Here is a 12,203-nt window from a genome sequence, read left to right as displayed (position 1 = left end):
GCTGCCCGAGTGGCACAAGGTCTCCAAAGGGTGCCCCCACCCCAGTCTAGAGACCACAAGATGCACCATGACCCTCCTAGCCACCTAGTCCAGCAGCCGGTACCTGGGCCAGCTGCCCATTCCCCAGGAGGGCCCAGGGCATGGTTGGTCTGCCCTGAATTTCCATCGGCTCCAGGTAGTCCAGGGCGAGTGCCCAGGGAAGCTCGGGGCACCTGCTGACCTCGCTAGGGCAGGCAGCTGATGTGGGAGTACGGGGAGAAAGTGCTGCCCAGACCAGACAGCATGAACGTCCTTGTCACCCAAGCCACAGACTGGGTCTGGAGTTCTGGCCGGAGAACGAAATTCTAACCCAGCTCATTCGTTAGACAGTCACTGAGCGGCCGCAGTCACCTACCCTCACCCTGGCACCCAAGGAAGCCACAGGCTGCCCAGGCCCCCGGGCCTCTCGGTGACCCACATTGGCCTCACGGCTGCTTGGGACCATCTCACTGGCCTGTATCTTGGAGCAGACGTTCGACAGGTAGAAAGACGCTGCTGCTTGTGTGCACCTTCCAGCTTTTCTTGATTTTACCTGTATTCACACTTGTTAAGGGCTTTTTAAGAGTTTGCCTAAAGACGCATTACAATTTAATTGAGCTTTAATTTTAATATTAATTTAAAACAAATTAAAAGCTTATTTTTAGGAGACCCAAAGGGATGTAAAATGTCTTGAAAAAGGGACTGGCTTCAGGCAAACTGCCCCAAGTGACCCGCTGGCCAGGCATGTGGCAGGTCAGCTGGATGGGGCAGCTGCCCCATCGGATAGACTGGGAAGTCCTGGGGGACCCCAGGTCCAGCTCCTTCACCTGCATCCTGTGTAGGGCGAGGAGGGCTGTGCCCACGAGCCAGGGACAGAGGGATCTGGTGGCACCCTTCCGCGTGGCGCTGCCAAGGCCAGGAGGCTCCACAGGCAGGAGCCCAGTCCTGTCCTCACTGCACCCGTGTCTGAGCCTGGGTCCTGAATCCTGCCTGCCGGCCGCCAGGACCATATAGGGAGTGATGAGAGGAGGCATCAGGGCCCGTGCCCCACCGAGTGAGAGCTGCAGGGACGTGAGCGCTGCCTGGGCAAGGAGAAGCGCCCAGGATCTGGAATGGCAGGGCTTGTGGGAAAGAGCCTCCAGAAGATGTGCAGGTGCAGCGGGTCCCACTAACTGCCAGCAGCCCCAAACAGCCACGCACTCCTGCCAGGCTGGGCGCTGAGGCTGAGAACCTGGAGTAGCTCCTAGGCCTCCTCGTGCATAAATGCTGGAGAACACAGTGGTGCAGCGTGGGGGCCCCACCTGGCTATGCAACGCCCGGGTGCCCACAGCCCCTCGCCACCACACCTGCCGGCCAGGGAGGCGCACGGAGCAGAGGGTGAGGGGCCACAGCCCTGCTCCCTCGTCTCTCCTGAGCCCTTATTTTTCTGGTTGACCCCCAGTTCTTGCCTACTCAGTCACCCAAACAGCCACCATAGAGGGGAGGGGAGGGAGCAGCTCTCCCCAGCACGTGTCCTTCCTTGCCCCCCAGGCCCTAGGGCCCAGGTGAGGCCACTGGCTTCTACCCTCTGATCCATCGTAGGTGCTCCATCACACACACAGTCTCCTGTTGATGGTGAGAGAGCCACCTGCAGAGGGTGCCACGGCCAGTCAAGAGACAGACAGGGAGTGGCCCTACCTGGTGCCCAGCTTTGGCTCCATCAGGTCCCTCCTTCACTGGAGTGGGATGCGGCAGGGGAGTCTCTGCAGGGACGGTCCCCATCCTGAGCCTTGTTCCATCCCCACCGGCCCCTTCTCTCCACAGCCCGACCTCACATGTGCACCCAGGGGCCAGCCCTGGTGCCATACAGATGACGCTGGGCTGTACTGCCCAGTGGACCACTCCCTGCCACGCTCTCGCCCCCTGCCATCGAGTATGGTGCTAAGAAGGAGCGGACTGCCCTTTCTGCCAATCTGTTTGGCTCTGACACCTTTTTAAAACACAGTCTGGGAGCCTCTGAAGATGACAGAAGATGCTTCTGGAAGGTGAGGAGATGCTGAGCTGATCCCTGAGAGGTGGCCTCGCAGGCTGGAGACGCTGCCAGCATGATTGTCTACCATGTGTGGTCAGGTATGGGGCGGTTTTTAGGGTAGAGACAAGGGCCAATCCAGACCCTTGTGTTTCCTGCCCTTCTCTTCCTAACGAGGTTCTCCCAGAGCATTATCTTCTCGATTTTCCAGTGTGGCGGCACACTGGTAGGAGAAAAACCGAACAGCTCTCTCTCCATGTCTAAAGGTATGCGCGTGCTTTGCCTCAGTGTGCACGGACACGCATACCCCCTCTCGCTCCAGCCGTTCTGCAGGGAGGGAGGCCCGTGATAGCCACGCCCAGCTCCGGGGAAACAGGGATGGAAGGTAGAGACACCCAGCCTCGGGACCCTGCCGCCCCTCAGAGAAGGTGGCTCTGTGTGGTGGAGGATGGGGCTGCCGCAAGGCCTGGTGAGAGAGACTGCCGAGGGCGATCAGGGCCGGAGGTCACGGGGATCTGAGCATTGGTGACTGTGGGGGCTGCCCAGGTGGGAAGATTCCAAGAGGGGCAGGGGAACAGGGCAGAGAAGGTACTTGAGGCAGCAAAGAGGGGTGCAGAGGTGGCCGGAGCCTGTGGGTGGCTGGGCATAGGTGCTGAGTACTGGGAATGCTTGGGGACAGTGGAATAACAAGAGTAGGGGGTGGGAGCTGACCTAAGGTGTGTGTGTAGTGGGGTGTTGGGGAAGGGAGACCTTGAGGGAAAGAGAAGCAGGGCTGAAGGCTCAGACAGGCTTGGGACTGACTTGCAGGTCGGGAAAGGGCGGGGAAGCTGACTAGCACCTCCTAGAGGAACTGGGCGTGGGCTCACCAGAGACATGACTGTCGACCAAGGTCCGTCTAGTCAAGGCTATGGTTCTTCCAGGAGTCATGTATGGATGTGAGAGTTGGACTATAAACAAGGCTGAGCGCCGAAGAACTGATGCTTTTGAACTGTGGTGTTGGAGAAGACTCGTGAGAGTCCCTTAGACTGCAAGGAGATCCAACCAGTCCCTCGTAAAGGAAATCTGTCCTGAATATTCACTGGAAGGACTGATGCTGAAGTGGAAACTCCAATATTTTGGCCACCTGATGCGAAGAACTGACTCCTTGGGAAAGATCCTGACAGTGGGAAAGATTGAAGGCAGGAGGAAAAGGGGACAACAGAGGATGAGATGGTGGGATGGCATCACCGACTCAATGGACATGAGTTTGAGCAAACTCTGGGAGTTGGTGATAGACAGGGAAGCCTGGCGTGCTGCAGTCCATGGGGCGGCAAAGAATCAGACATGACTGAGTGACGGAAATGAACTGAACAGATTCACTGGAAGAAGCCTGGGGCAGGTGCTGGGAAAGGACCAGCTCCAGTTCAGTGGAAACCAAAAGATGGGTTCCATGGTGACAGAGGGAAGGAGGGGGCTGAAGCAGGGGCAGGCAGCTCACCAGCACCAACCCCGGCACGTTGGGCTCTGAGTCTGTCATCCAAGGTCACTGGGGACCTTTAGGCTCCACCTCCGGCAGCTGGCCAGGAGCTGCAGGATGGAGCAGGAGGTGGGAAGTGGAGACAGACCAGAACACACATTCTAATCACTGGACCCGCTGGCTCTCCCCCAGGCCAACTGGGATGTGATTCCTTGAAGACCCATTGTGTCTGTGAGTGTGTGTGTGTGAGCACATGTGAGTGTAAGGACATACCTCAGGGTATGAGCACACGTGAGCAGGTGTGATGAGTGTCCATGCATGTGTGAGCTCGGCCAGTTAATGTTCTGGAGAGCCTGTGGGGACGATGACAGGGTCTGTGCCTCTGCCCCCAAAGGGAACGCAAGCAGGGCCAGGCAGCAAGGCTGGTGCTAAGTTGGAGCCTGCCACATGGAGCTGCCCTGAGATGCTGGTGGAGAGCAGCCTGGAAGTGCAGCTCCTTCCCCACCCCCATCAGCACATCCCCACCCTGGGTCCCACCCCTAGGGTCTCATCCCGCTGTCTTCAACCTGCCTTCTTTTCACCCCCATCCAGCTGGGCTCCCAGCATACCTGCCTTGAGGGGAGGGGGCCCTCCCTGGCCTGGCTGTGTGATATTAGAGCCATGGTGTCCTCCCCAGAGCTGCCTTTGAGAACAAAGTCCCAAGGAAGAAAGGCCCTGGCTTCCCTGAAGGAGGAGCACAGGGATAGAGCCAAGACTGCCTCTTCCCAAGGAGATGGCAGAGGGTGGTTTAGTCCATAAACCACCACTTAAATGTGGCTGATGATTCTCTCTCACTTGGCGGGGTGCCTCAAGAAGACAGCCCCAGGCCACCCTGGGGGACCCCAGTCTGCCGCGCAGGGGCCTCTCTCGGCAGCACAGGCATCCTCTGCCCCTCCCCTGCATTTCTGGTAATTTCTACTGGAAACCAAGTCCCTGCACTTGGATGGAACAGGACTGCTGTAACTTTCCTTTCTGTTCCAGGCACACAGTGGGTCCCCCTTCCCCAGTGTCAAACATCTTTGGATCTAAAGACACTGGACTCTTTGTTGGGGGCCCTGGGGGAGGCAGCGAGGGGGCAGCGAACCCAACCCACCTGTTCATTCCCTCCTCCTCCTCCTCCGCCCCTGCTCTAGGTCAGAATGAAAAAAAAAAAAAGCTTCCTGGCTGATCCAATCTGGAACCTAATCGTCTGGACAGCTGCAGCAGCCCTCGGATGCCAGCCCGGCTGGCTCCCTGCTTGGGCACTGGATGCCTCCCCGCCAGGCCCTCGGCCTGCTGCAAACCCACTCCAAGCCCCTATGTGGGGCTGGGGCAACTCCCACCCTGCGCCCCCCCTTTCCAATCCCACACCCAGTTCCCGACTGGTCCCCATCCTCTGGTGGCAGCTGCTGGCAGGGCCACGGGAGGCAGTAATATTATATATTACAACAAACAGGGGCGGCCCACTGACAAATAGGCCTGCGTGATCTAAACGGTATATTATCCCATAAAAACGTCAGCGGGCAGGGCGTCAAAGCCGAGATGGAGCAGCAGCCCCGGAGCACAGGCTGCAAGGCCCGAACCTTCCTTGGCACAGCCCGGAGCTGCAGGGATGTGTTCTAGACAGTGCATGCTGGTTGTGATCTTGCTGTTTGCTTTTAATCCTGAACCTGGGTGGGAGAAAGAAGGCCCCAGAGGTTAATAGGGACCAAGGAACCCCGGGGGAGCCATCTCCTGGCGGGTGAGGCAGGTGGAGCGCGGCAGTGCGAGGCACCTACTGCCAAACAGGGCAGGTGCTGCACCCTGAAGCCCTGGCATCAGCTTGAGAGCTCTGGCACAAGGCCCAGCAAAGACCTCCGAGGATGGCCTTTCCAAGGGGCGCCCACCTTTCCAAGAGGCCGCTGGTAGTGGCCCGAGTGAGAACTTTCTCTGGATGGGTGATGACGGGCCCCCTTCCGGGGGGCTAAGGCAGGACCTCCGCCCTGGGGAGACGGTTTCTAGTCATCAGAAGTCATCCAAGGTGGATGCTAGTCAGTATGGCATTGACACGGCTACTGCTGCCTGGCGACATGAGGCTGGGAAGAGGGGCGGCGCTCCAGAGGCTGTGCAGGATTTTCTTGTTGGACTCTAAGCAGAGATCAGCCCTGAGGGCACCCAGGTGGAGTCCCCAAATCCCTTCCATGCTGACCTCTGGCCAGTGTGTCCAGGGCCCCTCTGAGAAAGCCCTGTGCAAAGGGCTGAGATCAGGGCAACTGGTGGGAACCCCCCTGAGCCTCTGGCCACGCCAATCAAGGCAGCTGCCTGCCCTGCTGCACAAAGTCCCTGGGATAGAGGGGCAGCTCTTATCTTCGGGGGCCTAGATATTTATGGTAGGAAAGAGGGCAGGCGGGGGTGGGGGGGCCCAGAGGCCTCTTTCAGAAGAAAGGGCAAGGGGACCCTGGGGGTGGTGACCAAGGCCTCTTTCTACCCAGAAAGCACTAATTCCCAGTGGTACTGGCTGAACTCTATTTGAGCTTGGGAATTCCCAGCTTAGGGCCGGTCCCAGGCTCAGACCCTGGAGCTAGACCAGAGGCATTCTGGGAAGTGTAGTCCTTTGGGAGTTGAGAGGGCCTGCTGGGATTTCGGGGGGTGGGGTGTGCATCCCATGAAGAGCAAGCAAATAAGCAGAGAGAGCAAAGGAGGTTACCCTGACCCTAATCCCAAGGTGGAAGTCTGACATTCCTGGGAAATGGCTGAACTTAAGACATCTGCTCCCTGAAAAGACACCAGGCAATATTGGATTCCAGCCTCAGATCACACCCGCAGTGGTTTCCCTGAGCAAACTGTCTGGAGCTCTTATTTTGGTGAGGAGATCTGGGAACTCCCCAGAGAGGAAAGACCCGGCCTGAGTTCCCCAACGCCTTTCCTCCTCTGGCAGCTGCCTCCAGACCGCAGGAGAGACAGGGGTGCTACCTGCCGGGCTCCCGGAGAGGCTGCAGCGTATCCCGCACACTCTCGCACATTATTTATGCTCACAGCCCGCGCTGATGACATATGTAAGTTGACAGCGAACATCCTATCAACTTGCTGGAGTGTATCTTGATTGTTAAAACACACTCTTAAAGGTGTACGATCATTTATCAAATTAAAATAGCGGCGCCTTGCCTGTCCCTTTTCTGCCTTCCCTGACCACTCCCCTGCAGCCTCCCTCCTTCTCCGGCCTCCTGGGCATCCTGCCCTTGTACCCAGGCCCTGCTCCTCGGGTGGGGTGGGGGGCGGAGAACCCTGCCCCTGCTTCCAGGGACCCAGACTCAGCACCCCCTCCCCATCCCACCCCAGGCCAGGGCAAGCCCACTAATCGCCAAGAAGTGACAAATGCCAGAAGCCCCACCAATTAAATCTAAACTCAAGCAAAGCTCAGTGGCCAGTAAATTATTATTTTTATTAGCTTGAACCAAGTTCCCGTAAGAGAGAAAGTCAACTTGCTCCCATGAATGGCTCTTGTATAATTTATTTAACTCTGTGCTCTTTGCCAAAGCCTGGAATATTTTTAGCTCGTTCTGTTGTTGGATTTGGCTTTTTTATGTGTGTTTCTGAGGGGTATTTTTAGCTCCCTCCATGTTATTCTAACAGCCTCCTGTGCGTTTTGTCCTGTCTGTGCGGGCTGTTGAACCCAGTCTCACAGCAGACGAGGGAGATTTCTAAGAATAAACCGGAGCATTTGGGGGTGATTTGGGATCCGCACAAGGCCACTCCCTGCCTCTATGGCTAATTTGCCTTAGTGCTCACGTGACCTGGATATTCCTATAGGAATATCCCTGTAGGAATAATCAGACATGGGGGCAGTACAAGCCCCACTGAGAAAAAACCCACATTCCAAAAATGGCTTCGTTGGGGTGGGTGAGGCGGCCGCAGCCTGGCCAGTCCACACGGCCGCCAGATTCTGGGCTCCACAGGGCGGCCGTGGCTTTGATGTTTGCTTCTGCCACTTACAGAGCAGGACGGGTAGTCTTCGGAAAGTAACTCTTTTCACACCTACTTAAATGTTGGTAACGGTTGCCGAAACACTCCATCGTGTCATTGAGTTAATGAGGTATTTACGAAATTGTATTTTTTTTCCTATACGAGAAAATATCACAGGAGAAAGGAGGGGGATCCTTTTGATGGGGTCTTTTCACACCAGGAAATTATCTTCCCCACCCCATCCCCCAGTGCATTTTTCTTTTTGAGACTGAAGATCAGAAGCACTTTTAGCAGGAGAGAAGTTTGTGGTTCTCCCACCAGAAGGAACCTGCCGCCCTGTATACTCCCAACAACAACCACAGGCCCAGGGCACCTGGCTTCTAGGCCGGACCATTTACATGCCCAAGAAGCCAAGAGAAGGGGTTGAGAGGAGAACCCACCCGCAGTCACATTGCCGAAACCTCTGCCTTCCTTGGGTGGAGACCCAGTGATTCTCCTTTGGTCCCAAGGGCAACACACAGAGAAGGATGAAGGGCAGTAGCTGTAGCTGACCGGCTGGAAGAGGGGGCGGGGACCCGGCTTCTCCAGGGCAGGGCTGCCTCCTACTAGACGGGCTCCCTCCGAGGAGAGGCGCGATCCCCAATCGCTCCAGGCAGTAGCGCTGATGAAAAATCTTGGGTTGGTGTGTTGTTGATTTTCATTCCCCCCCACCCCCCAGATTTCACAGCTTTGCCTCCGGACCATCTGTATTAGAGACAAAATCTAACACTGCACTAAAAATAATGATTCCAAACATTCTAATTGCACCTTTTGGTGACAAGGTTACTGGAACAGCACTTTACCATAAAACCCTGCAGCCCAATGATAAAGCTATCCACACTTTCATTTTTAGAAAAACAATGGGAGAAGCCCTGGAGCCCAACTTCCCATCGGGGTCCTTCAAGCTGACATTTTGAAAGCGCTGGGTGGGGGCAGCACTGGAGGAGTGCAGGGAGGGAGACCTTGGCCTAGGCTGGGGGCCGAGCCAAGATGAGGAATCCTCAGAGGCCAGGGACTCGATCTCTGGTGGCTGGATCCTACTCCCATGTTAGAGCCGAACAAATAGGAAGAAGCTCGGTGCAATTTTCCTTTCAGCTGGATAGTCAGTGGAGGGAGGGGTGGGCTGGGCTGCTGCAGCCTGGCTTATGGACCTGAGGCCGTCACGGAAATGGGAAGAAAGTCCGCCAAACTGGCCATTTTGAAATCCCCACACGAGATGCAAAAATAAAAAAAAAATTTTAACTTAATTATACTTTTTTCTTTTTAAACTAGATCATATAGAGGTACAGACCAAAGCAAAGTAGTCTGAGGTATAATCGTTTTTTTTTTTAATTGATGTAGCTAAATTTTAAAACCAATACAAGATCCTGGTTTTCAGCAATTTCAAAAGCCTTTCAGCGGCAGATGTTTCTAGCTGGACGCCCTCTAGGCCAGCCTTCCCATCACAAATGGGTTGAACATCTCCAGGCACAATAGGTCTCTCTGGTCCCCCAGGGAGGTAGAAGCAGCCTCCAGGAGCAGCGGACATGTGGGCCCCCAGTTGCCCCCTCTGAGGGTACCCTGGGGACCTCCAGTGAGCTCTAGAACACCCTGCATATGGGGGAGGTGAGTAGGGTTTGGGTCAAGGACACAGACCAGGCCAGTGCCCACCTGATTTCTCCAGTCCCTCCATGGCCTACAATCCAAGAACCACATGGTCAAACTTGGAATGAGCCAGACAATGGTTCAGGTCACCCAGACCATGTTCCCACCTGGCCTGGTGGTGCCTGCATCTGGATATAAGAGCAGAAAGCAGAAATGGCGGCTGACCAGGATCTGGTGAGGGCTGTGGGCTGTTGAATAGGGACAAGGGAGGCAGCAGTGACTTAAAATAATGGGGAATCCAGCCTGGCCATGGGCCCCCCCGCCCCAGCCCCCAGGAGGGCATGGCCCCAGCCTGTCTGTGCACTACTGGGACAGCCTTGGTGTCAGGGGCCCTTCTGAACCCTTGCTTCTGTTACACTCCAGGCTAGAGGGCATGGCATACGGCATAGCGGGGGGGCAGGGGGTGCATCCAGAAAGGACTAGGGACGCTGTGGCACTGTCCCTATGGCTACCAGCCCCCAACCACAGCCCCTCAGTGTGAGCTGAGCTGGGCAGGCAGCATCTCCAATGCAGGAGCAGGAGAGACAACCACAGGGACAGTAAGGACAGATATTTAAAATCACCGATTGCCCAGGCAAGTGCTTTTGCTCTTTTGAGTTATAAATCTATAAGAGGAAAAAAGCAAGGAAGAGGGAAGAGAGAGGCAGAGGAAAAAAGCAGCCTTGCAGAAGGCTCACACTGGAAGAGGAAACGCGGGCGAAGTGCTGATTCCAGGAGAAGGCTGAGTCCAGCCCCTCCACTCCTAGCTTGCTCTAACTTTTTGAATCTCATGTGGTAAATGCTAAAAGCCCATTAGTAATTAAGGAATTTCTCGTTTTTTTTTTTTTCTTTTTAGGAAATTTATGTTTTTCTTTCTGACTGCCCTCCCTTCTGACATTTTCCCTTCTAGCCTGACTCTGCCATCCGTTTTAATCCACACACTAATTGTAATCCCATTAAAGCAGATATAATTTTATTAGTATTCACAGTTCATCAAGCTAGCAATAATAACTGTTACTGCCAAATTAACAACAACAACAAAAAAAGAGGCAAACAACATTTCTAATGTTTAAAACAAACTGTAAACAAAAGCAAGCCAACCTTCCAGGGTGACCAGCGGGTCCCCAAACGCGCAGCCACTCAGGCTTCCTGCAAGCTCAGCCGGCGCTGGCCAGTGACCTCCAGGGTCTCGGCGAGGTCGAGGCCCCTTTACCACTCTCTGCCTGCCCCTGCTTCTCCTCTGACCTGGCTCGACAGTAGTATCGAAGCCACCCCAGAGGGGGACCGCTCTGGAGATCTGCGTCAGCTCTGCCAAGGAACAGCTCTCTCCCGGGAGAGGTCTGGAGTGCAGGGAGGCCCCAGCTCTCTCCTCTTGGAGCAAATCTGCGGCGAACTCGCCTGCACCGAAATCCGGCGGCGGCCCCCGCGCCGCCCCCAGCCGAGCCGGCGCCGGCGCTGCCCTCCCCGAGAGCGCAGGCCGAGAGGCTGGGCCACGATCTGGCCACGCTTTGTCCGGCTTTAGCAGGATACCAGAGGCACTTGTTAAAGCAAATGCATCCCCTGCAAACCCATTCTCGCCCTGACACTTCAAGGCTTTATATAGAAACAGGATTTGCTCGTCTTACACCAGCAGTCCCTATTAACGCTCACCCCGCGCACACACCGCCCTAATCCGAGAGGCCGCGGCACTCCCCTCCCCAAGTCACAACAGCCGTTTTTGTTCCCGCAGAAAGTGGCCTCGTTGTCCCAGCCCCGGAATGTCTTAAGGATGTGAATGCAGAATGCAGAAATGAGGTTTCCGCGGAATTTAGTTCTTCGGCAGGAAGGGGTGGGGGAGGGTGCAGGGGGGGGAAAGGCTTTATTTTTAGCCGGATCCGGGGCTGCCCCTCCGAGACCCTGGGGGACCCCGGGGAAGGGCGCTCTAAACCGCGATGATCCGGCTCGGGGGGCCCCCGCAGGACGCGCGGGCCGCCACCGGTGCCGGAGCAGGGAAATGAAACCAAAGGCTTCTCCGCAAACGCTCGAAGAGAGGAGGGGCAGGCTCCCATCCGACCCTCGACCGTGCCCACCTCGCGGCAGGGTCTCCTCTCCCGCGCCCGCCCGGCCGGCACTGACCTGTGTGCGAAGCCATGGGCAGCGGCGACGGGAAGTACTTTCCGGGCTGGAAGTGAGCGGGGGGCTGCGCGGCGGGCCCGGGCGGAGCGAGGCGCGCGGCGGCGGCGGCGCTGCGGTGGCCCAGGCTTCCGCGCTCAGACAGCAGATGAGGCGGCGGTGCGAAGTCGCGGCCATCCATGCCGGGCCCCGGCCCCGGCCCGCCGCCGCCTCCCGGGAGCAGCACGGCCGGGGCCCGGGGGCGGCTCGGCGCGCGGGCGGCGCGCAGGCGGCGCGGAGGAGGCGGTGTCTGGGGTCACAGGCGGCGGCGGCGGGGCCGCTCAGCACGCGGGCGGACTGGGCTCCTTGGCGGGCGGCCGCATGCCGAACCGGCAGCCGCCGTGCGGATCCATAGTCTGCGGATGCAAGCAGAGGAGACTAGGTGACTTGGGGGTTCGGCTCGCCTGGGGGTCCCCGCCCCCACCCGCCAGCCTGCCACCCTTCCCACCCCGCCGGCCCGAGTCCCGCCAGGCCGGGCGGCCGGGCCCCGAGCGCCCCGCGCGTCTTCCCGCTGCACGCGCGCTCGTGGGCCACCCGGGCCGTCCCGATTCCCCCGCGCACACGCACCGTCCCGGCCACGCTCAGTCCGGAGGAGCCTGAGGGAACCCGGCCGTACCGTTCGCCGCTTCCCCTTCGCGGGTCCCTGCGGCGAGGGCACCGCGGCGAAAGGCTGCTGGCTCCGTTGGGTGATAAAAACCCAAATCTGCGAAGCCATCACGCATACACACACACACACACACACACACACACAGAGACACACACACGCACACCCTCTCCCCTCCCCCGCTGCCCAAAGGTATCTCTGAGGAAAGGCCTGGGGTCCACGCTAGCTTTTTTCCTCTCTCTCCATTCCGAGGTCCAGCTTTTACTGCATTCTGCTTAACCGAATAACCATGCTAATTAAGCGAGTAATTTTATTGATTGTAACTCAAGAGTTTTTTTTTTTTT

The 12,203-nt window shown here is 57.3% G+C and overlaps 1 protein-coding gene across 1 annotated transcript in view; it reads right to left on the bottom strand.

Annotated features, from left to right (window-relative positions):
* The window catches only part of BAHCC1 (BAH domain and coiled-coil containing 1), a 56,686-nt gene extending 45,253 nt beyond the window's left edge, over positions 1–11,433 (bottom strand). The window contains exon 1 of the mRNA XM_040244809.1: positions 11,220–11,433. Within this exon, the coding sequence (XP_040100743.1) occupies positions 11,220–11,397 (178 nt within the window). The 5' untranslated portion in view covers positions 11,398–11,433. The remainder of the gene's footprint in view (positions 1–11,219) is intronic.
* Positions 11,434–12,203: the final 770 nt, after the last annotated feature.

The sequence above is a fragment of the Oryx dammah genome, unplaced genomic scaffold, assembly GCF_014754425.2.
Source record: "Oryx dammah isolate SB20612 unplaced genomic scaffold, SCBI_Odam_1.1 HiC_scaffold_8, whole genome shotgun sequence".
Classification (NCBI taxonomy): Eukaryota; Metazoa; Chordata; class Mammalia; order Artiodactyla; family Bovidae; genus Oryx; species Oryx dammah.
Note: the sequence above shows the minus strand (reverse complement) of the source record. Positions and strands in the feature narration are given on the sequence as shown.